General features: G+C 47.7%; 2 protein-coding genes across 2 annotated transcripts; both read left to right on the forward strand.

Moving 5' to 3' along the window:
* Positions 1-2,246: 2,246 nt before the first annotated feature.
* On the forward strand, positions 2,247-6,929 carry LOC141580209 (PRAME family member 20-like). Its single transcript, XM_074380084.1, has 3 exons — positions 2,247-2,617; positions 3,305-3,886; positions 6,079-6,929. The coding sequence occupies exons 1-3, from the start codon at positions 2,331-2,333 to the stop codon at positions 6,638-6,640; spliced, it is 1,431 nt and encodes a 476-aa protein (XP_074236185.1). The 5' UTR covers positions 2,247-2,330; the 3' UTR covers positions 6,641-6,929.
* A 7,832-nt stretch (positions 6,930-14,761) lies between these two features.
* Positions 14,762-19,194, forward strand: LOC141580376 (PRAME family member 20-like). The gene is made up of 3 exons (XM_074381480.1): positions 14,762-15,132; positions 15,823-16,404; positions 18,584-19,194. Exons 1-3 carry the CDS (start codon positions 14,846-14,848, stop codon positions 19,143-19,145), a joined length of 1,431 nt encoding a protein of 476 aa, XP_074237581.1. The 5' UTR covers positions 14,762-14,845; the 3' UTR covers positions 19,146-19,194.
* The last annotated feature ends 6,233 nt before the right edge of the window (positions 19,195-25,427 follow it).

Raw genomic sequence — 25,427 nt, forward strand, 5'->3', positions numbered from 1 at the left:
ATTTTACCATCAGTTTAAACATGGCCACATGAGAATGACCGTGAAATCTGAATGGTCTTCTGTTAGAAAGAGGTTAAACCCGTCCCTATCTCACAGTTAGGATTATGAAGGTCACACATTAGTAAAACTCCATGTTTGTGGAGCAAATCAGTGAATGAGTCCTAGACTTTCACCCTATCCCTAATTCTTTCACTTTAATGAATGAAAATCTAATTTGTTGAGTTAATCTGTAAGAAAGCCAAAAATTCAATCAGGATTAACTGGGGTTAGGAAAACTTAAGGAATCTAATCAAATATTTTCTTTTTCCTTTTTTTCTTTTTTTTTTTTTTTTTTTTTTTTTGAGATGGAGTTTCACTGTATCACCCAGGCTGGAGCACAGTGGCTCGATCTTGGCTCACTGCAACCTCCACCTCCCGGGTTCAAGCGATTCTCCTGACTCAGCCTCCAGAGTAGCTGGGATTACAGGCATGTACCACTACACCTGGCTAAGTTTTTGTATTTCTAATAGAGATGGGGTTTCTCCATGTTGGCCAGGCCTCGAACTCCCAACCTCAGGTGATCCACCCACCTTTGCCTCCCAAAATACTGGGATTAGAGGTATAAGCCACTGATGCCAGGCCTTCAATTTTTATTTATTTATTTATTTATTTTTTATTTTTTTTTGAGACCAGTTTTGCTCTTGTCTCCAGGCTAAAGTGCAATGGCATGATTGGCTCAATACAACCCCCTCCTCCTGATTCTTCCTCCTCAGCCTCTCCAATAGCTGGGATTAAAGGTGCTGCCCACCACACACAGCTAAATTGTGTCTTTTTAGTGGAGATGAGGTTTCGTCATTTTGGCCAGGGTTTTCCCCACCGCTGTTCATGGAGGCCTTGAACTCTTGACCTCAGATGATCCACCCAGCTCAGCCTCCCAACAAGCTGGGATTGTGGGCGTGAGACGCCATTCCCAACCCCATTCTATTCCTTAATAATATGTTTAGAGCAGGCTAGGTGCAGTGGCTCATGCCTATTTTTCCAGATGAAAGGATCTGGGCTTTGAATTTTCCTCTAAATGCAGTTTTGTCTTTATTCCAAAAATGTTGATTTGTGCCTTGGTTTCTGTCATTTCAAAATTCAGAAGTTTTTTCTTTTTTCTTGAGACAGAATCTCGCTCTGTTGCCCAGGCTGGAGTGCAACGGCATGATCTCAGCTCACCGAAACCTCTGACTCTCTGGTCTAAGTGATTCTCCTACCTCATCCTCCCAAGTAGCTTGGACTCCTGACCTCATGATCCACCTGCCTCAGCCTCCCAAAGTGTCGGGATTACAGGTGTGAGTCACTGCGCCTATCCAAAGTGGGTCATTTTTAATATGTGTAAGAGATGAGTACTGGAAACATCTCTGTCATGCAAATGATCCATAATACTGTCACATAGCTTTAAAAGTTTCTCACTGAAATTTTAAATAATGAGGCCAGGCGTGGAGGCACAGGCCTATAATCCCAGGATTTTGGGAGGCCAATGTGAGTGAATTGCTTGAGTCTAGGAGTTCAAAACCAGCATGGACAACATAGCGAAACCCGCTGTCTTTACAAGAGGTCAAAAAATCAAAGATTAGCTGGGAGTGTTGATGCAAGACTGTGGTCCTAGCTACTTGGGAGACTGAGGTGGAAGAATCCTTAGAGCCTGGGAGGTCACGACTGCACTGAGCTGAGATGGCAGCACTGTACTCCAGCCACTCCAGCCTGGGTGACAGAGCAAGACCCTATCAGAAAAAAAAGAAAAAAGAAAGAAAGGAAGACAGAAGAGAGAAAAACAGGAAAAGAAGAAAGTGAGAGAGAAAGGGAAAGACAAATAGAGAAGTAAGCTTAACTACTACAAAGAAAACAAATAGAAAAACCCATTCTAGGAATGACCAGTGAATGTTCCCAACCAACTTATTTGTAGGGACTGTGAATGTCGGCATGTAGGGCTTGGGACATAACATTCCCATTGTTTTAGAACCCTGAGTAATTAGAAACTTCCCCCAACGGTGGGAGGGGTTAGGCTTCAGGCTCCCCCATACTCACTACTCGGTGGATGGAACACTGGCTGGAAAGGAAGGGCTAGTGGTGCTCCTGCCTCCTCACTGCTTGAGAAAAGCTGGTGCTAATGCCAGCAGAGACAGAACGCTAGCTTTGTGGCCACTGAGCACAGAGTCGAATTGGAGAAAACGAAGAAAAACTCTTTCACCATTGCCAGAGCACTGACTTTGGCCCTAGGAGAGGATGAGATTGCATGGGCTTGGTCTGAGAGTGATGCTCTTTCTCTGGATTTGTCCTCTGGAAGTTTTCCTTGCAGGTTGGTGAAGATGAGCATCTGGACTCCACCCAGACTCCTGGAGCTGGTGGGACGGAAGCTGCTGAGGGACCAGGCCTTGGCCGTCTGCACCCTGGAGGAGCTGCCCACGGAACTTTTCCCCCCGCTGTTCATGGAGGCCTTCAGCAGGAGACACTGTGAGGCCCTGAAGGCGATGGTGCAGGCCTGGCCCTTCCCCCGCCTCCCTCTGGGGTCCCTGATGAAGACGCCTTGCCTGGAGACCTTCCAAGCTGTGCTCCATGGACTTGATGCACTGCTGACCCAGGGGGTTTGTCTCAGGTGAGGTGGCCCAGATGGGCAGGTAGGGAGGGCCCAGGTGTCCAGAGAAGGAAGAGCTAGGTTGTGAGGAGTGGGGAGGCCCAATGGGGAGCCCACAGGCTTCTGATGCTGCTGATGAGAAAGCTGAGTGAGGCCTCGGCCACTGCCCAGCTCCTCAGGGAAAGGACTGCTCATCACGCAGGGTCCGTAGAGGTCACAGGAACCTCTCTCTTAGTGGCAATGAAGGGCACCACTAAAAGTGGGAACGGAGCAGGGCGCGGACGCTCACACCTGTAATCTCAGCATTTGGGAGGCTGAGGAGGGTGGATCACCTGTGGTCAGGAATTTGAAACCTGGCCAACATGGTGAAATTCTGACTCTACTAAAAATACAAATATTAGCTGGGCATAGTGGTGAGTTCCTGTCATCCCAGGTGCTCGGGAGGTTGAGGCAGGAGAATCACTTGAACCCAGGAGGTAGAAGTTGCCGTGAGCTGAAATCTCACCACTGCACTCCAGCCTGGGCGACGGAGGGAGACCTATTCCCAGAATAAAGAGAAAGTGGAATTGAACAGGCTCCAAGGGGACAACAGGGTGGAGAAAAGTCAGGGAAAGAAAAAAGCAAGGAGGGGCGCAGCTGGCATGCAGGATGTGAAGCTGACGTTCAGCAGTGACCGCTTACATTCTCAGCCTCTCTATCTTCCCACAGAAGAAGGAAACTTCAAGTCCTGGATTTACGGGATGTCAGTGAGAACTTCTGGATGGTGTGGTGTGAGGCCATGGCCCGCGGGTACTTACCAGATGCCATGAGGAAGAGAAAACCAGCTCAAGACTGTTCAGTGATGAGAGGACAGCAGCGCTTGACTGTGTTCGTAGACCTTTGCCTCAAGAACAGGACTCTGGATGAATGCCTCACCTACCTCTTTCTGTGGGTCAAGCAGAGGGAAGGTTTACTGCACCTGTGCTGTAAGAAGCTGAAAGTCTTGGGAACGCCCCTCCACAAAGTCCAAAGCATCCTGAATATGGTGAACCCAGAGTGTATCCAGGAGGTGGAAGTGAATTGCAGGTGGCGACTGCCCGACCTGGCAGAGTTTACCCCATACCTGGGCCACATGAGGAATCTTCACAAGCTCGCTCTCTCCCACGTCGACGTCCCTTGCTACTTTTCCCCAGAGCAGAAGGAGGAGTTTGTTACCCAGTTCACCTCTCAGTTCCTCAAGCTGCACCACCTCCAAAAGCTGTATATGAACTGTGTTTCTTTCCTCGAAGGCCATCTGGCCCAGCTGCTCAGGTGAGGAAGGATGGTGAGCTTTCTCTGCAGACCGCAGCAGAGCCTTTCCAGGTCACAGTAAATGCTAGTGGGCATCTACTGCGACCGCCTATGAGGAGGTGACGGTGAAGGGGACACTAGAATGTCAATGCATTCTCCTGTGGGCGGCTCTGTCCTGAAATGGGTATCACACAACCATTCCAATAAAGGCAGAGGGATCAGTGGGGGTAGATGCTATGGAGAGGCTGCCATGCTAGGAAGCTGGCTACTGAAGGGTTCAGCTCTAGGGAGGGTGAGTTAGTGAATTCCTCCTGAGGACGCGCGTCTAAGTTAAGATGATGAGAAATAGGTCAGGCATGGTGGCTCATGCCTGTAATCCTAGCACTTTGAGAGCCTGAGGAAAGAGGATAAGTTGAGCCCAGAAGTTTTAGAGAAGTCTGGGTAACACAGCAAGATTGCTGACTAAAAATAGGAATTAATAAAAATAAAAACAAACGAGATAATTTTTTTTATTTTGAAATGAAATTTCACTTGATTGCCCACAGGGAGTGCAGTGGCGTGATCTCGGCTTACTGCAACCCGTACCTCCCGGGTTCAAGTGATTCTCTTGCCTCAGTCTCCGGAGCACCTGGGATTGCAGGTGTGGGCCACCAACCTGGCTAATTTTTGTGTTTTTGTAGAGACTCGTCTTCACCATATTGGCCAGGCTGGTCTCAAACTCCTGAGCTCACGTGATCCCCCTGCTTCAGCCTCCCAAAGTGCTGAGATTACAGGCGTGAGCAAACACGCCCAGCTCAAACAAGATAATTTTTATTTGTTTGTTTGTTTGTTTGTTTATTTATTTCTGTTTGAGACAGAGTTTCGATCTGTCACCCAGGCTGGATGCAGTGGTGCAATCTCGGCTCACTGCAACCTCCGCCTCCCGGGTTCAAGCGATTCCCCTGTCAGTCTCCTGAGTAGTTGGGATTACAGGCACTCGCCACCACACCCGGCTAAGTGTTGTATTTTAAGTAAAGACCAAGTTTCACCATGTTGGTCAGGTTGGTCTCGAACTCCTGGCCTTGGCCTTTGAAAGTGCTAGGATTACAGACGTGAGCCACCATGCCAGGCCAAACGAGATTAGTTTTAAAAAGATGTTGGGAAGTGGGGGAGTGAAGTGGGCACTGAAGAGGGGAATGCTCATCAAACCTGCACGTTTCAGAATAATACAAGCTCTGTGCTCAACAGCTTGGGGAACACAAATGATCTCATCTCTTTTTTTTTTTTTTTTTTTTTTTCTTTTTTTTAAGGTGGGGTTTCACCATGATGGCCAAGCTAGTCTTGAACTCCTGACCTCAGGTGATCCACCCACCTCAGTCTCCCAAATTGCTAGGATTACCTCATCTCTAATTCCCGGTCACAAGAGATTGTTTTGAGCTCCAGGTAAATTAATTACCTAGGAAACAGAAGGTCAGAGAGTAGGCACAAAGACTGGTAAAAGTGATAAATGGTTTGCGGATTAGACAGGCCTGTCAGGGACCCCTGCAGCTTGGGCACCCCAGCTGATGTTGCAGAATCCCGCCTGGGTTTGTCCGTAAGCCTGTGTCCCCTCTGGGCTCCCGTGGCCCAGAGATGTGTTTTTATCCCTGAAGGATGAGTAAAGGGAGCTTCAGGGATTCTGTGAACTTGATCCATTCCTATAAATGATGGTGAAAAGACTCAGGAGGAAATGAAATTTTTCTTTGTTTTTCTTTTCTTTTTTTTTTTTAGACACAGTCTCACTCTGTTACAAAGGCTGGAGTGTAGCAGCATAATCTCTGCTTACTGCAACCTCCACTTCCTGGGTTCTTGTGATTCTCCTGCCTCAAACTCCCAAGTAGCTGAAATTACAGGTGCCTGCCACCACGCCTGGCTGATTTTTGCATTTTTAGTAGCGATGTGGTTTCACCATTTGGCCAGGCTGCTCTCCAACTCCTGACCTTAAGTGATCCACACATCTCAGCCTCCGTAAGTGCTCGGATTACAGATGTGAGTTACTGCATCAGGCCTAAGATGGACTTGACCTCAGTGGCAAAGTTCTTCATCACGCAGCATCCTAAATGTTGACTATCAGACAATCGGAATGACCTTGGACTTGGGCAAAATGGTCTTTGTCCATCACCTTGAAGTCATCACCCACCACTCTTCACTCACCCCTATGATTCCCCAGAACTAACTTCTTGCTCTCTCCCCAGCTGTCTGAAGACCCCGTTAAAGATCCTCGCAATAACGAACTGTGTGCTTTCGGAATCGGACTTGAGGCATCTGTCCCAGTCCCCCAGCATCAGTCAACTAATGACCCTGGACCTGAGTGGCATCAGCCTGGCCAATCTGAGTCTTGTGCCTCTCCAACTCCTGCTAGAAAAAGTGGCAGCCACCCTGGAGTCCCTGGACTTAGATGACTGTGGGATCGAAGACTCCCAAGTCAATGCCATCCTGCCTGCCTTAAGCCGCTGCTTTGAGCTCACCACCTTCAGCTTTCGTGGAAATCCCATCTCCATGGCCACCCTGGAGAACCTGCTGTCCCACACAATCAGACTGAACAACTTACGCCTGGAGCTGTATCCCGCCCCACGGGAGAGTTATGATGCTTCTGGTGCTCTCTGCCGGTGGAGGTTTGCCCAACTGGGGGCTGAGCTGATGGGGAGAGTGAAGGTCTTGAGGCAGACCAAGAGGGTCTTGTTCTCTACCGCCTGCTGCCCTCACTGTGGCCACAGGGCATATTATGACCTGGAGGTAAATCAATGCAGCGGTTGAATATCTGCCTGTTTGCGTGGATGTATCAAATGCTTTCTTCTGGACACTTGGAAACTAAAACGTAGGTCTTAGGCACATCCTCCAGGGAGCACAGAACCCATCGTTCCAGACACGGCTCTGAAAGTGGAAAAGGAAAAGTAATGAAGCAGGGGCTGGACTTGGGGAAACACTGACATGGATTGGATGAGACTTCGGGGATCTGTATCCCATAGTGTCAAAAACGGGAATCTGAGTGTCTAGAGTGGAATTCAGGCTTGCAAATGCCTGAGGGAGTTACCCTTGCATGGATGGTTGCAAAGAAACAGAAATAAAGGGAAACCGAGTGGAAGCTGTCTGGTGCCCTCTATTATCAAGTAACCTGTTTTCCAGTTGAAGCCTCAGGGAATCTTCACTTATTGATGAAAAAAAAACCCAAAAGGCACTGAGTCTTGCAATCAGTAAGATTCAGCTCCAGCAAATCAAGGCATTTAAATGAAATTTGGTTACTGTAATCAATTTCCTCCCATTCTTGTTTGTTGGTTTTGAGACAGTTTCACTTTTGTTGCCCCGGCTCACTGCAACCTCCACCTCCTGGGTTGAGGGTATTCTCCTGCCTCAGCCTCCCAAGTAGCTGGGATTACAGGCATGCACCACCACGCCCAGCTAATTTTTGGATTTGTAGTAGAGACAGGGTTTCACTATGTTGGTCAGGCTGGTCTTAAACTCCTGACCTCAGGTAATCCACCCACCTGGGCCTCCCAAAGTGCTGGGATTATAGGCATGAGCTACCATGCCTGGTTCTTTTATTTTTAATTTTTTAATTTTTTATTTTATTTTTATTTTTTTGAGATGGAGTTTCGCTCTTGTTACCCAGGCTGGAGTGCAATGGCGCGGTCTCGGCTTATGGCAACCTCTGCCTCCTGAGTTCAAGCGGTTCTCCTGCCTCAGTCTCCTGAGTAGCTGGGATTACAGGCAGGCACCACTACACCCGGCTAATTTTTGTATTTTTTTTTTTTTTTTTTTTTAAGTAGAGATGGGGTTTTGCTATGTTGGCCAGGCTGGTCTCAAACTCCTGATCTCAGGTGATCCACCTGCCTTGGCCTCCCAGAGTGCTGAGGTTACAGGCGTGCACCTGTAAAATAGGTGAGAGGCCATTGCTCCCGGCTGTTTTTAAATGGACATAATGGTGAGCTAGCCATGTGGTTGGGGGGTCCCCGGAGAATCTCCCACCAGCCTGCACACTGTGGGAATGCGCAGCGGGGTGGAGCTTCGGGAGTAGCGCTCTCCGCAGCGGGGAGGAGTCTGGCATTGAGGAGAGTTCCTGTTCCGTCTTTTTCCTTTTCATGCAGTATAATCCTGCTTTACTCACCCTTCAAACCGTCTGCAAGCCTGAATTTTTGTGGCCATGGGACGAACAAGGACACAGTCTTTAGCCGAACTAAGGAAGTCCTGCAACAATGGAACCTAATTTAGGGAGTCCCTTTAGTCTCCTAACTGGGTTCACTGATGGAACTGAGGTTGTGGGCTGTGTGGGACCATAGGAAACTCCCATTCCCATTGTTTTCAACCTTTAGTTTGCAAAGGCATTTCTTTTTTGGTGGGGGTTGGGGGGACAGGAGTCTCGCTCTGTCACCCAGGCTGGAGTGCAGTGGCAGGCTCTTGGCTCACAGCAAGCTCCGCCTGCCGAATTCAAGCGATTCTCAGGCCTCAGCGCCACCCCCCCAACCCCTCTCCCCCAGTAGCTGAGTCTACAGGTGCCCACCATCACATCCGGCTAATTGTTTTGCATTTTTAGTAGAGACCAGGTTTCACCATGTTGGTCAGGCTTGTCTTGAACTCCTGACCTCACGTGATCTACCCGTCTTGGCCTCCCAAAGTGGTAGGTTTATAGGCATGAGCCACTGCACCAGGCCTTTTTAAATTTTGAGACAATTTCACTCTGTTCCCCAGGCTGGAGTGCAAGTGGCATGATCTCAGCTCACTGCACCTCTGTCCCCTGGGGTTCAAGCGATTCTCCTGCCTCGGGCTCCCGAGTGGCTGGGATTATTTTTGAGACCGGGTTTCACCATGTTGATTGACCAGGCTGGTCTCCAATTCCTGACCTTATGATCCACCCACCTCCGCCTCTGAAAGTGCTGAGATTACAGGCATGAGCCACCGCTCCTGGCTGAGAAGACTTTTTTTTTTTTTTTTTCCTCAAAAAAGTGGAGATCTGAGCTTCGGAGATCGCCGTCAGTAATATTTCACAGTGCTGTTAGAGTTTAGTGGAGCAATGGCTAATAATTCATGAATTAGGAGTGATCTTGCCTGCTTTTTATTTTATTTTATTTTATTTATTTATTTATTTGAGACGGAGTTTCGCTCTTGTTACCCAGGCTGGAATGCAATGGTGCGATCTCGGCTCACCGCAACCTCCGCTTCCTGGGTTCAGGCAACTCTCCTGCTTCAACCTCCTGAGTAGCTGGGATTACAGGCGTGTGCCACCATGCACAGCTAATTTTCTCTATTTTTAGTAGAGACGGGGTTTCACCATGTTGACCAGGATGGTCTCGATCTCTTGACCTCGTGATCCACCTGCCTCAGCCTCCCAAAGTGCTGGGATTACAGGCTTGAGCCACCGCGCCCGGCCTAGGTATTGTTTCAGTTTCTTCCAGAGAAGCCTTAACCTAAGCCCTGAGACCAATCACACCCTCAGTGGCACCTCTCTTCCACCTGAATGAGTGAATAAACTGGTACATTAGGTGATGTAAAACCCACAAGACCATCTGATACATGACAGTTTTATTCTGATTTTGTAGGGATGATACCTCAGTTTTTATAAAACTTTTTTTTTTTTTTTTTTTTTTTTTTTTTTTTTTTTTTTTTTCTGAGATGGAGTCCTGTCTGTCTCCCAGGCTGGAGTACAGTGGCATGATCTTGGCTCACTGCAACCTCCGCCTCCTGGGTTCAAGCAATTCTGCATCAGCCTCCACAGTAGCTGGCATTGCAGGCGCTGCCACAGCTGGCTAATTTTGTACTTTCAGCAGAGATGGGTTTTCTCCATGTTGGTCAGGCTGGTCCGGAACTCCCATCCTCAGGTCATCCACCTACTTTAGCCTCCCAAAGTGCTAGGATTACAGGTGTGAGCCACTGTGCCTGGCCTATAACGCTATTTTAACGATAAAATATTTTTATAATTTTCATGTGTTCTCCTGACAACACTACTTTCAGGTTTTATTTTTCTGTCTGTTGTCCAGAACAGATTGAAGCCGTCCCTGCCTCACACTCAGAACTATACAGGTCACATATTAGTAAAATTTCATGAGTGTTTGTGGAGTTCATTAATGAATGAATTCTTTTTTTTTTTTTTTTTTTTTTGACAGCCTCTCCCTCTATCACCCAGGCTGGAGTGCAATGGCACAATCTCAGCTCACTGCAACCTCTGCCTCCTGGATTCAAGAGATTTTCCCATCTCAGCCTCCAGAGTAGCTGGAATACAGACATTTTTGTATTTTTAGAGACGGGGTTTCACCATGTTGGCTAGGCTGGTCTTGGGCTCCTGACCTCAGGTGAGCCACCCTGGCTGGCCTTGAATGAATGAATTCACTTCCACCCGATCCCTAACGCTTTCAATTTCTTGATTCAGGAAATGAATATGAATATCTGATATTAATAGAGTTCTGATTCAATCAATTAATCTTCAGAGAGCCAAAATCCCAATCAGGATTAATTGGGTGGAGATTCAGAAACCCAATCAGATATCAGTTTTTGATTGGAAGCTAGCAGTGGATACTTGGAGGGGAGGGGATGGGAGTGGTGATTACAAAGGTCAATAAAAGCTTCAAAAGACCCACGGGAGAGACCATAAGTCTTCGAACCTGGAGTTACTGCTTGTTTCTTGAGGTCTGAGCTCCCTGCAAACTGAGTCCAGATCTGGTAAGTCACTAATCTCTGTAAGGCCCCTCCTGTACGGCCCCTTCCACCTGATCTACAGTCAGCCCGTCTGGCATGGGGAGAATTCAGCCTAAGATGGCACAGAGTTATATCTTGTCATTTTTTGTTTTTGTTTTTGTTTTTGTTTTTACTTTTTTCATACGAACAGTATGAAAAACAGCTTTGATTTCTTCCTCTAAATGGAGTTTTAAAGCCTGGTCAAAAGGGGGAAACCCCATCTTTACTAAAAATATAAAAATTAGCCAGGCATGGTGGTAGTCACCTGTAATTCCAGCTACTAGGGAGGCTGAAGCAGAATTATTTGAACCCAGAAGACAGAGGTGGCAGTGAGCTGACACGGTGCCACTGTACTCCAGCCTGGGCCACAGACTGAGCATCCGTCTCAAAAAAAAAAAAAACAATGCAGTTTTGTCTTTATTTCAAAAATTTTGATTTGTGCTATGGTTTATGTCATTTCAAAATTCTTACAGGGTAGGCTCAGGCCTCACACCCGTAATCCTAGCACTTTGGGAGGCCGGGGCAAGCAGATCACCTGAGGTTGGGTGTTCTAGACCAGCCTGGTCAACAGGGCAAAACCCCGTCTCTACTAAAAAATAATAATAATAATATATAATTTGCTGGGCCTGGTGGCACATGCCTGTAATCCCAGCTACTCGGGAAGCTGAGGAAGAGGAGTCACTTGAACCTGGGAGGCAGAGGTTGTGTGAGCCGAGATCTTGCCATTGCACTCCAGCCTGGGCAACAAGAGCAAAACTCCATGTGAAAAAGAAAAAAAAGCTGGGCATGGTGGCTCATGCCTGTAATTTCAGCACTTTGGGAGGCTGAGGCCAGCCTGACCAACTTGGCAAAATCTTGTCTTTACTAGAAATACAAAAATTAGCTGGGCACAGTGGTGGGTGCCTGTTATCCCTACTCAAGAGGTCGAGGCAAGAGAATCCCTTGAACCTGGGAGGCGTAGGTTGCAGTGAGCCGAGATCCTGTCATTGCACTCTAGCCTGGGGGACCAAAAAAAAAAAAAAAAAAAATTCTTGGTGGGAGCAGAAACTCATGCTTATAACCCAGAAGTTTGCGAGGCCAAGGTGGGAGGATCATTTCAGCCTAGGGATTCAAGACCAATCTGGGCAACATGGCAAACCCCCATCTCTACAAAATATTTTTTGGGGCGTTGAGGGGTTAGAGTCTCACTCTGTTGCCCAGGCTGGATCACAGTGGTGTGATCTCGGCTCACTGGAAGTGAGACTGCAGTCTCACTCTGCCTCCCAGGCTCCAGCTATTCTCTTGCCTCAATCTCCCGAGTAGCTGGGATTACAGCCACCTGCCACATTGCTCAGCTAATTTTTGGGTTTTTAGTAGAGGTGGAGTTTCACCATGTTGACCAGGTTGGTCTCGAACTCCTGACCTCAAGTTATCCACCCGTCTTGGCCTCCTAAAATGCTGGGATTATAGCCATGAGCCACCGGTGCCCGGCCTCTACAAAAACTTCTTTAAAATATTAGTCATGATGGCATGCATCTGTAGTCCCAGCTGTTTGGGTGGCTCACATGGGAGAATCCCTTGAGCCTGGAAAATTGAGGTTGCAGTGAGCCGTGCTCACAGCACTGCTGTACTCTAGCCTGGGCAATACAATGAGATCCTGTCCAAAAAAAACCCCACCAAAAAAATCTTAACCAAACAGTTAAGAAAATCCAAGCAATTGAAATCAGTAGGCCAATCCCAACCCCCACAAAAAGGGGGAGAAAGAGAGTTTAGAAGCCTCTACATGCCAACATCCCATTTAGACAGTTTAATCCGGCAGTTGTGGTTTTGTTAGAAAAACAGTGTTAAAGGTTTCCAATAATTCCCACAGTGGCCATAAATTATTCTGGGTGTAATTTTACCATCAGTTTAAACATGGCCACATGAGAATGACCATGAAATCTGAATGGTCTTCTGTCAGAAAGAGGTTAAACCCCTCCCTATCTCACAGTTAGGACTATGAAGGTCACATATTAGTAAAACTCCATGTTTGTGGAGCAAATCAGTGAATGAGTCCTAGACTTTCACCCTATCCCTAATTCTTTCACTTTAATGAATGAAAATCTAATTTGTTCAGTTAATCTGTAAGAAAGCCAACAATTCAATCAGGATTAACTGGGGTTGGGAAAACTTAAGGAATCTAATCAAATATTTTCTTTTTCCTTTTTTTTTTTTTTTTTTTTTTTTGCGATGGAGTTTCACTGTATCACCCAGGCTGGAGCACAGTGGCTCGATCTTGGCTCACTGCAACCTCCACCTCCCGGGTTCAAGTGATTCTCCTGCCTCAGCCTCCAGAGTAGCTGGGATTACAGGCATGTACCACTACACCTGGCTAAGTTTTTGTATTTTTAATAGAGATGGGGTTTCTCCATGTTGGCCAGGCCTTGAACTCCCAACCTCAGGTGATCCACCCACCTTTGCCTCCCAAAGTGCTGGGATTACAGGCATAAGCCACTCATGCCAGACCTTCAATTTTTTTTTTTTTTTTTTTTTTTTTTTTGAGACCAGTTTTGCTCTTGTCTCCTGGCTAAAGTGCAATGGCATGATTGGCTCAATACAACCTCCTCCTCCCGATTCTTCCTCCTCAGCCTCTCCAATAGCTGGGATTAAAGGTGCTGCCCACCACACACAGCTAAATTGTGTCTTTTTAGTGGACATGAGGTTTCGTCATTTTGGCCAGGGTTTTCCCCACCGCTGTTCATGGAGGCCTTGAACTCTTGACCTCAGATGATCCACCCAGCTCAGCCTCCCAACAAGTTGGGATTGTGGGAGTGAGACGCGATTCCCAACCCCATTCTATTCCTTAATAATATGTTTAGAGCAGGCTAGGTGCAGTGGCTCATGCCTATTTTTCCAGATGAAAGGATCTGGGCTTTGAATTTTCCTCTAAATGCAGTTTTGTCTTTATTCCAAAAATGTTGATTTGTGCCTTGGTTTCTGTCATTTCAACATTCAGAAGTTTTTTCTTTTTTCTTGAGACAGAATCTCGCTCTGTTGCCCAGGCTGGAGTGCAATGGAATGATCTCGGCTCACTGAAACCTCTGACTCTCTGGTTTAAGTGATTGTCCTACCTCATCCTCCCAAGTAACTTGGACTACAGGCGCCTGCCACCATGCCACGCTAACTTTTTTTTTTTTTTTTTTTTGGTATTTTTAGTAGAGATGAGGTTTCATTGTGTTGGCCAGGCTGATCTTGAACTCCTGACCTCATGATCCACCTGCCTCAGCCTCCCAAAGTGTCGGGATTACAGGTGTGAGTCACTGCGCCTATCTAAAGTGGGTCATTTTTAACATGTCTAAGAGATGTGTACTGGAAACATCTCTGTCTTGCAAATGATCCATAATACTGTCACATAGCTTTAAAAATTTCTCACTGAAATTTTAAATAATGAGGCCAGGCGTGGAGGCTCAGGCCTATAATCCCAGAATTTTGGGAGGCCAATGTGAGTGAATTGCTTGAGTCTAGGAGTTCAAGACCGGCGTGGAAAACATAGCGAAACCTGCTGTCTTTACAGGAGGTCAAAAAATCAAAGATTAGCTTGGAGTGTTGATGCAGGACTGTGGTCCTAGCTACTCGGGAGACTGAGGTGGAAGAATCCTTAGAGCCTGGGAGGTCACGACTGCACTGAGCTGAGATGGCAGCACTGTACTCCAGCCACTCCAGCCTGGGTGACAGAGCAAGACCCTATCAGAAAAAAAAGAAAAAAGAAAGAAAAAAAAAGAAAGGAAGACAGAGGGAGGAAAAAAGGAAAAGAAGAAAGTGAGAGAGAAAGGGAAAGACAAATAGAGAAGTAAGCTTAACTACTACAAAGAAAACAAATAGAAAAACCCATTCTAGGAGTGACCAGTGAATGTTCCCAACCATCTTATTTGTAGGAACTGTGAATGTCGGCATGCAGGGCTTGGGACATAACATTCTCATTGTTTTAGAACCCTGAGTAATTAGAAATTTCCCCCAACGGTGGGAGGGGTTAGGCTTCAGGCTCCGCCATACTCACTACTCGGTGGATGGAACACTGGCTGGAAAGGAAGGGCTAGTGGTGGTCCTGCCTCCTCACTGCTTGAGAAAAGCTGGTGCTAATGCCAGCAGAGACAGAACGCTAGCTTTGTGGCCACTGAGCACAGAGTGGAATTGGAGAAAACGAAGAAAAACTCTTTCACCATTGCCAGAGCACTGACTTTGGCCCTAGGAGAGGATGAGATTGCATGGGCTTGGTCTGAGAGTGATGCTCTTTCTCTGGATTTGTCCTCTGGAAGTTTTCCTTGCAGGTTGGTGAAGATGAGCATCTGGACTCCACCCAGACTCCTGGAGCTGGTGGGACGGAAGCTGCTGAGGGACCAGGCCTTGGCCGTCTGCACCCTGGAGGAGCTGCCCACGGAACTTTTCCCCCCGCTGTTCATGGAGGCCTTCAGCAGGAGACACTGTGAGGCCCTGAAGGCGATGGTGCAGGCCTGGCCCTTCCCCCGCCTCCCTCTGGGGTCCCTGATGAAGACGCCTTGCCTGGAGACCTTCCAAGCTGTGCTCCATGGACTTGATGCACTGCTGACCCAGGGGGTTCGTCTCAGGTGAGGTGGCCCAGATGGGCAGGTAGGGAGGGCCCAGGTGTCCAGAGAAGGAAGAGCTAGGTTGTGAGGAGTGGGGAGGCCCAATGGGGAGCCCACAGGCTTCTGATGGGCTGATGAGAAAGCTCAGTGAGGCCTTGGCCATTGCCCAGCTCCTCAGGGAGAGGACTGCTCATCACGCAGGGTCCGTGGAGGTCACAGGAACCTCTCTCTTAGTGGCAATGAAGGGCACCACTAAAAGTGGGAACTGAGCAGGGCACGGACGCTCACACCTGTAATCTCAGCATTTGGGACGCTGAGGAGTGTGGATCACCTGTGGTCAGGAGTTTGAAACCAGCCTGGCCAACATGGTGAAATTCTGACTCTACTAAAAATACAAATATTAGCTGGGCATAGTGGTGAGTACCTGTCATCCCAGGTGCTCGGGAGGTTGAGGCAGGAGAATCACTTGAACCCAGGAGGTAGAAGTTGCCGTGAGCTGAAATCTCACCACTGCACTCCAGCCTGGGCGACGGAGGGAGACCTATTCTCAGAATAAAGAGAAAGTGGAATTGAACAGGCTCCAAGGGGACAGCAGGGTGGAGAAAAGTCAGGGAAAGAAAAAAGCAGGGAGGGGCGCAGCTGGCGTGCAGGATGTGAAGCTGACGTTCAGCAGTGACCGCTTACATTCTCAGCCTCTCTATCTTCCCACAGAGGAAGGAAACTTCAAGTCCTGGATTTACGGGATGTCAGTGAGAACTTCTGGATGGTGTGGTCTGAGGCCATGGCCAGCGGGTACTTACCAGATGCCACGAGGAAGAGAAAACCAGCTCAGGACTGTTCAGTGATGAGAGGACAGCAGCGCTTGACTGTGTTCGTAGACCTTTGCCTCCAGAACAGGACTCTGGATGAATGCCTCACCTGCCTCTTTCTGTGGGTCAAGCAGAGGGAAGGTTTACTACACCTGTGCTGTAAGAAGCTGAAAGTCTTGGGAACGCCCCTCCACAAAGTCCAAAACATCCTGAATATGGTGAACCCAGAGTGTATCCAGGAGGCGGAAGTGAATTGTAGGTGGCGACTGCCCGACCTGGCAGAGTTTACCCCATACCTGGGCCAGATGAGGAATCTTCACAAGCTCGCTCTCTCCAACGTCGACGTCCCTTTCTACTTTTCCCCAGAACAGAAGGAGGAGTTTGTTACCCAGGTCACCTCTCAGTTCCTCAAGCTGCACCACCTACAAAAGCTGTATATGAACTGTGTTTCTTTCCTCGAAGGCCATCTGGCCCAGCTGCTCAGGTGAGGAAGGATGGTGAGCTTTCTCTGCAGACCGCAGCAGAGCCTTGCCAGGTCACAGTAAACGCTAGTGGGCATCTACTGTGACCGCCTATGAGGAGGTGACGGTGAAGGGGACAGTGGAATGTCCATGCATTCCCCTGTGGGCGGCTCTGTCCTGAAATGGGTATCACACAACCATTCCAATAAAGGCAGAGGGATCAGTGGGGGTAGATGCTATGGAGAGGCTGCCATGCTAGGAAGCTGGCTACTGAAGGGTTCAGCTCTAGGGAGGCTCTGTTTGTGAATTCCTCCTGAGGACGCGTGTCTAAGTTAAGATGATGAAAAATAGGTCAGGCATGGTGGCCCATGCCTGTAATCCTAGCACTTTGAGAGCCTGAGGAAAGAGGATAAGTTGAGCCCAGAAGTTTTAGAGCAGACTGGGTAACACAGCAAGACTGCTAACTAAAAATAGGAATTAATAAAAATAAAAACAAACAAGATAAATTTTTTTTTTTGAAATGAAATTTCACTTGATTGCCCAGGGGGAGTGCAGTGGCGTGATCTTGGCTTACTGCAACCTGTACCTCCCGGGTTCAAGTGATTCTCCTGCCTCAGTCTCCTGAGCACCTGGGATTACAGGTGTGGGCCACCACACCTGGCTAATTTTTGTATTTTTAGTAGAGACTAGGCTTTACCATATTGGCCAGGCTGGTCTCAAACTCCTGAGCTCACGTGATCCCCCTGCTTCAGCCTCCCAAAGTGCTGGGATTACAGGCATGAGCAAACATGCCCAGCTCAAACAAGATAATTTTTATTTGTTTGTTTATTTATTTACTTATTTATGTTTGAGACAGAGTTTCGATCTGTCACCCAGGCTGGATGCAGTGGTGCAATCTCGGCTCACTTCAACCTCCGCCTCCTGGGTTCAAAGGATTCTCCTGTCAGTCTCCTGAGTAGTTGGGATTACAGGCACTCGCCACCACACCCGGCTAAGTGTTGTATTTTAAGTAAAGACCAAGTTTCACCATGTTGGTCAGGTTGGTCTCGAACTCCTGGCCTTGGCCTTCGAAAGTGCTGGGATTACAGGCCTGAGCCACCATGCCAGGCCAAACGAGATTAGTTTTAAAAAGATGTTGGGAAGTGGGGAAGTGAAGTGGGCACTGAAGAGGGGAATGCTCATCAAACCTGCACGTTTCAGAATAATACAAGCTCTGTGCTCAACAGCTTGGGGAACACAAATGATCTCATCTCTTTTTTTTTTTTCCCCCTTTTTTTTTAAGGTGGGGTTTCACCATGATGGCCAGGCTGGTCTTGAACTCCTGACCTCAGGTGATCCACCCACCTCAGTCTCCCAAAGTGCTAGGATTACCTCATCTCTAATTCCCGGTCACAATAGATTGTTTTGAGCTCCAGGTAAATTAATTACCTAGGAAACAGAAGGTCAGAGAGTAGGCACAAAGACTGGTGAAATTGATAAATGGTTTGCGGATTAGACAGGCGTGTCAGGGACCCCTGCAGCCTGGGCACCCCAGCTGATGTTGCAGAATCCCGCCTGGGTTTGTCCGTAAGCCTGTGTCCCCTCTGGGCTCCCGTGGCCCAGAGATGTGTTTTTATCCCTGAAGGATGAGTAAAGGGAGCTTCAGGGATTCTGTGAACTTGATCCATTCCTATAAATGATGGTGAAAAGACTCAGGAGGAAATGAAATTTTTCTTTGTTTTTCTTTTCTTTTTTTTTTTTAGACACAGTCTCACTCTGTTACAAAGGCTGGAGTGCAGCAGCATAATCTCTGCTTACTGCAACCTCCACTTCCTGGGTTCTTGTGATTCTCCTGCCTCAACCTCCCAAGTAGCTGAAATTACAGGCGCCTGCCACCACGCCTGGCTGATTTTTGCATTTTTAGTAGAGATGTGGTTTCATCATTTGGTCAGGCTGTTCTCGAACTCCTGACCTCAAGTGATCCACCCATCTCAGCCTCCCAAAGTGCTCGGATTACAGGTGTGAGTTACTGCATCAGGCCTAAGATGGACTTGACCTCAGTGGCAAAGTTCTTCATCACGCAGCATCCTAAATGTTGACTATCAATCAGAATGACCTTGGGCTTGGGCAAAATGGTCTTCGTCCATCACCTTGAAGTCATCCCCCACCACCCTTCACTCACCCCTATGATTCCCCAGAACTAACTTCTTGCTCTCTCCCCAGCTGTCTGAAGACCCCGTTAAAGACCCTCGCAATAACGAACTGTGTGCTTTTGGAATCGGACTTGAGGCATCTGTCCCAGTCCCCCAGCATCAGTCAACTAACGACCCTGGACCTGAATGGCATCAGCCTGGCCAATATGAGTCTTGTGCCTCTCCAACTTCTGCTAGAAAAAGTGGCAGTCACCCTGGAGTCCCTGGACTTAGATGACTGTGGGATCGAAGACTCCCAAGTCAATGCCATCCTGCCTGCCTTAAGCCGCTGCTTTGAGCTCACCACCTTCAGCTTTTGTGGAAATCCCATCTCCATGGCCACCCTGGAGAACCTGCTGTCCCACACAATCAGACTGAACAACTTACGCCTGGAGCTGTATCCCGCCCCACGGGAGAGTTATGATGCTTCTGGTGCTCTCTGCCGGTGGAGGTTTGCCCAACTGGGGGCTGAGCTGATGGGGAGAGTGAAGGCCTTGAGGCAGACCAACAGGGTCTTGTTCTGTACCACCTGCTGCCCTCACTGTGGCCACAGGGCATTTTATGACCTGGAGGTAAATCAATGCAGCTGTTGAATATCTGCCTGTTTGCGTGGATGTATCAAATGCTTTCTTCTGGACACTTGGAGACTAAAACGTAGGTCTTAGGCACATCCTCCAGGGAGCACAGAACCCATCGTTCCAGACACGGTTCTGAAAGTGGAAAAGGAAAAGTGATGAACCAGGGGCTGGACTTGGGGAAACACTGACATGGATTGGATGAGACTTCGGGGATCTGTATCCTATAGAGTCAAAAACGGGAATCTGAGTGTCTAGAGTGGAATTCAGGCTTGCAAATGCCTGAGGGAGTTGCCTTTGCATGGATGGTTGCCAAGAAACAGAAATAAAGGGAAACTGAGTGGAAGCTGTCTGGTGCCCTTATTATCAAGTAACCTGTTTTCCAGTTGAAGCCTCAGGAATCTTCAGTTATTGATGAAAAAAAACCAAAAGGCACTGAGTCTTGCAATCAGTAAGATTCAGCTCCAGCAAATCAAGGCATTTAAATGAAATTTGGTTACTGTAATCAATTTCCTCCCATTCTTGTTTGTTTGTTTGCAGACAGTTTCACTTTTGTTGCCCCGGCTCACTGCAACCTCCACCTCCTGGGTTTAGGGTATTCTCCTGCCTCAGCCTCCCAAGTAGCTGGGATTACAGGCATGCACCACCACGCCCAGCTAATTTTTGGATTTGTAGTAGAGACAGGGTTTCACTATGTTGGTCAGGCTGGTCTTAAACTCCTGACCTCAGGTAATCCACCCACCTGGGCCTCCCAAAGTGCTGGGATTATAGGCATGAGCTACCATGCCTGGTTCTTTTATTTTTAATTTTTTAATTTTTTATTTTATTTTTTTTTTTTTGAGACGGAGTTTCGCTCTCGTTACCCAGGCTGGAGTGCAATGGCGTGATCTCGGCTTATGGCCTCATGAGTTCAACCTCTGCCTCCTGAGTTCAAGCAATTTTCCTGCCTCAGTCTCCTGAGTAGCTGGGATTACAGGCAGGCACCACTACACCCGCCTAATTTTTTTTTTTTTTTTTAAGTAGAGATGTGGTTTTGCTATGTTGGCCAGGCTGGTCTCAAACTCCTGATCTCAGGTGATCCACCTGCCTTGGCCTCCCAGAGTGCTGAGGTTACAGGCGTGCACCTGTAAAATGGGTGAGAGGCCATTGCTCCCGGCTGTTTTTAAATGAACATAATGGTGAGATAGCCATGTGGTTGGGGGGTCCCCGGAGAATCTCCCACCAGCCTGGAGAATCTCTCACCAGCCTGCACACTGTTGGAACGCGCAGCGGGGTGGAGCTTCGGGAGTAGCTCTCTCCGCATGGCGGTGGAGTCTGGCATTGAGGAGAGTTCCTGTTCCGTCTTTTTCCTTTTCATGCCGTATAATCCTGCTTTACTCACCCTTCAAACCGTCTGCAAGCCTGAATTTTTGTGGCCATGGGACGAACAAGGACCCAGTCTTCAGCCGAACTAAGGAAGTCCTGCAACAATGGAACCTAATTTAGGGAGTCCCTTTAGTCTCCTAACTGGGTTCACTGATGGAACTGAGATTGTGGGCTGTGTGGGACCATAGGAAACTCCCATTCCCATTGTTTTCAACCTTTAGGTTGCAAAGGCATTTCTTTTTTGGTGGGGGTTGGGGGGACAGGAGTGTCGCTCTGTCACCCAGGCTGGAGTGCAGTGGCAGGCTCTTGGCTCACAGCAAGCTCCGCCTACCGAATTCAAGTGATTCTCGGGCCTCAGCGCCCCCCCCCATCCCCCTTCCCCAGTAGCTGGGTCTACAGGTGCCCACCATCACATCCGGCTAATTTTTTTTGCATTTTTAGAAGAGACCAGGTTTCACCATGTTGGTCAGGCTTGTTTTGAACTCCTGACCTCACGTGATCTACCCATCTTGGCCTCCCAAAGTGGTAGGTTTATAGGCATGAGCCACTGCACCAGACCTTTTTAAATTTTGAGACAGTTTCACTCTGTCCCCCAGGCTGGAGTGCAAGTGGCATGATCTCAGCTCACTGCACTTCTGTCCCCTGGGGTTCAAGCGATTCTCCTGCCTCGGGCTCCCGAGTGGCTGGGATTATTTTTGAGACCGGGTTTCACCATATTGATTGACCAGGCTGGTCTCCAATTCCTGACCTTATGATCCACCCACCTCCGCCTCTGAAAGTGCTGAGATTACAGGCATGAGCCACCGCTCCTGGCTGAGAAGACTTTTTTTTTTTTTTTTTTTTCTCAAAAAAGTGGAGATCTGAGATTGCCGTCCGTAATATTTCACAGTGCTGTTAGAGTTTAGTGGAGCAATGGCTAATAATTCATGGATTAGGAGTGATCTTGCCTGCTTTTTATTTAATTTAATTTAATTTATTTATTTATTTGAGACGGAGTTTCGCTCTTGTTACCCAGGCTGGAGTGCAATGGCGCGATCTTGGCTCACCGCAACCTCTGCTTCCTGGGTTCAGGCAATTCTCCTGCCTCAGCCTCCTGAATAGCTGTGATTACAGGCACGCGCCACCATGCCCAGCTAATTTTCTGTATTTTTAGTAAAGACGGGGTTTCACCATGTTGACCAGGATGGTCTCCATCTCTTGACCTGGTGATCCACCCGCCTCGGCCTCCCAAAGTGCTGGGATTACAGGCTGGAGCCACTGTGCCCGGCCTGTGTTTTTAGTAGAGATGGGGTTTTTCCATGTTGGTCAGGCTGGTCTCAAACTCCCGCCCTCAGGTGATCTGCCTGCCTCAGCCTCCCAAAGTGCTAGGATTACAGGTGCAAGCCACTGTGCCCAGCAATGATCTGAGTCTTCATCATACAGCACCTTGAATGCTGACCATCATCTACTGATGGGAACAAACTTGTATTTGGGTGACCAGCAACGTGGACCAGCTATCTCGAGCCCCTGGGAGCCCTGCTAGAGAAAGCTGCTGCTAGCTAGTCTTGAGAGCCTCCTCTTACAGGACTGTGGGATTCAGGACACGCAACTCAGGGTCATCCTGTCTGCCCTGAGCCGCGGCTCCCGGCTCACCACTTCCTAGTTTTACGGAAATGAGGCCTGTGAAGGCTCTGAAAGGCCTGCTGTGTCACACAGGCGGGCTGAGCGAGGCAGGCCAGGAGACGCACCCTGCCCCTCTGAAGAGTCTTGACAGCAGGGGTCATGTCAGTTGGGAGATCCTCACCCTGATTTGGGCTGAGCTGATGCGTGTCCTCAGAGAAGTAAGGCGGCCCCAGAGGGTCTTCTTTGGGCTTGACCCCTGCCCTTCCTGTGGTGCATGGCCGTCTGAGAAACTGGAGTTCCATCCTTGCTCCTAGGGAAGGCCTGGTTAAGGGGGTTGGATACTCGCCCTTACGGACACTTGGGCCCTAAAATCAAGGACGTGGGTGCTTTTTTTTTTTGACTCAGGGTCTCGCTCTATCACTCAGGCCCAAGTGCAGTGGCAGAATCTCAGCTCACTGCAACCTTCGCCTCCTGGGTTTAAGTGATCCTCCTGCCTCAGCCTCCTGAGTAGCTGGTGTTATGGATGTGCGCCACCACACCCGGTTAATTGTTTTTTGTTTGTTTGTTTTTTTTTTTTGGTAGAGACAGGGTTTCATGAGCTTGGCAAGGCTGGCCTCCTTGAGGTCACTCCTGACCTCAAGTGATCTGCCCACCTCGGCCTTCCACAGTGCCGGGTTTACAGGCATGGGCAGCCTAGCCCGGTCAGGTGCATCTTAAAGGAAGACAGAGCTGTGCGTTTCAGGCAGGTGCTCACTGTCAGTGGATAAAGCAACAGTGACTCAGCAGGGAGCAGTACTGGGTGACTGGGCGTCCATGAGGCCTTCAGGGACTTTTGTCCTAGAGTTAGAAATAGAACCTGAAGTTATAGATTGATGGCATGAGTTAATCCCTGCGAGGGTGGTTATTAAAAAAATGTCAGCCATTTATACATCAGAAATCTCTAGTTACTGATGAGAGGTACTAAGTTGTGACTGAGGTTCAGCTGTAGGAAGTCAAGGCATCCAGAGTGAAATTTGATCATTTTGATTAATTCCCACCCCTCCTCCACTTCTCATCTAGTTCTTCCTTAATTCTCCCGTGCCTGTTCACTAAGTTCATCCACAAAAGATGCACACTTGGGGCCTGGAACATTCTGTGTGGGCAGTAATGGTGAGCTACTGAAGTCTACCCTCTTTTCAGGATCCCTCGCCGCGCCTCAGGTACTGAGACTCAGCTGACCCCAAATGGGCAGATCTAGAGGAATCTGTTCCTGTTCACTGGCCCTGCCAGGGAACGGCTTCACTGCACAAGGGGCTGCCCCCTGACCTTGAAGGGAATGGCCATAGTGCGTATTGCAGGAGCCTCGTGACATCACCACCCCATGCCTGTCCTCATGATGGCTAGTGGGTTTTACTGAATTAAAGCACTTGGGTCCAATTTCCCTTTTGGAAAAATGCATACAGCATATTCTAAGTATTTCTAGCCCACATTAATAGAAAAATACATCTTTTGGAAAACTAATTCGTATCAATGAGATATCTTCTCATAAATAACATCTCCCTTCTCTTATCAAGAAACACCACTTAGAATGGTATGAGATGGTATCTCAATGTTGTTTTGATTCACATTTCTCTAATGACCAGTGATGATGAGCTTTTTTCATACGTTTGTTAGCTGTATAACTGTCCTATTTTTGAGAAGTGTCTATTCATATCGTTTGCCCACTTTTTGGAGGGGTTTGTTTTTTCCTGTAAATTTGTTTTAAGTTCTTTATAGATTCTGGATATTAGCCCTTTATCAGATGGGTAGATTTCGAAAATTTTTTCCCATTCTGTCAGTGGTCGGTTCACTCTAATGTTAGTTTCTTTTGTCGTACAGAGCTCTTTAGTACAATTAGATCCCATTTGTCTATTTTGGCTTTTGTTGCCATTGCTTTTGGTGTTTGAGTCATGAAGTCCTTGCCCATGCCTATGTCCTGAATGGTATTGCCCAGGTTTTCTTCTAGGTTTTTTTTTTTTTTTATAGGGTTAGATCTGATGTTTAAATCTTTAATCCATCTGGAGTTAATTTTTGCATAAAGTGTAAGAAAGGGATCCAGTTTCAGCTCTCTGCATATGGCTAGCCAGTTTTCCTAACACCATTTATTAAATAGGAAATCCTTTCCCCATCGCTTGTTTTTGTCAGGGCTTTCAAAGATGTGATGGAGAGAGATGTAAACCGTCATTTTCAGCAAGCTGACAAGAACGGAAAACTAAACACTGCATGTTCTCACGCATAAGTGTGAACATGTTCTCGCGCATGTTGAGCAATGAGAACACATGGACACAGGGAGGGGAACATCACTCACAGGTGCCTGTTGTGGGGTTGGGGGATAGGGGTGGGGAAGGGATAGCAGGGGGTGGGAGGATAATGGAGGAATAGCATTAGGAGAAATACCTAATGTTGATGATGGGTTGATGGATGCAGCAAACCACCATGGCATGTGTATACCTATGTAACAAACCTGCATGTTCTGCATATGTAGCCCAGAACTTAAAGTATTTTTAAAAAAAGATAGTTATCATGATGCAGCATTCCTTAATATAAAAGTCTTATTATAATATTGTATGTGTTTTTATTTACTTAAAAGCATTATATATTTTTGGTTAAAATATGTTTGATGAATTATGTATCAGTGATATTAATTCTCCATTTTTAGATATTAAGAAACCATGCTGAAAGGCTGGGCATGGTGGCTCACACCTGTAATCCAAGCACTTTGGTGGCAAAGGTGGGCGGATCACCAGAGGTCGGGAGTTCAAGACCAGCCTGACCAACATGGTGACACCCCGTCTTTATAAAAGAAAAAAACTTTACACTGAGATAAAACAAAAGAGGAACCTGTCCAGGGTGCTGACCTACATGTATGCAGCCCATGTGGGCCAGGAAGTTCTCTGATGCTTCACTCAGGTGAACCTGGGCTGACTCTTGACCTGGTTGATCTCACACTCCTAGTCTCAAGTGTTCCTCCTGTCCTGGCCTCCCAAACTGCTGAAAGTATAGGCATGGACCACCGTGCCTAGTCTTAACAATTTTTAAAATTATTATGGATACATAAAACTTGCATATTTACAGGGTACATTTGATATTCTTTTTTTTTTTTTCTTGGAGATGGAGTCCCACTCTATCCCCCAGACTAGAGTGCAATGGCATAATCTCAACTCACTGCAACCTCTGCCTCTTGGGTTCAAGCAATTCTCCTGCCTCAGATTCCTGAATAGCTTGTCCTACAGGTGCGTGCTAACACGCCTGGCTAATTTTTGTACTTTCAGCAGAGGTGGGGTTTCACCATGTTGGCCAGGCCTGTCTTGAACT

The sequence above is a fragment of the Saimiri boliviensis genome, chromosome 11 (genome assembly GCF_048565385.1).
Source record: "Saimiri boliviensis isolate mSaiBol1 chromosome 11, mSaiBol1.pri, whole genome shotgun sequence".
Taxonomy (NCBI): Eukaryota; Metazoa; Chordata; class Mammalia; order Primates; family Cebidae; genus Saimiri; species Saimiri boliviensis.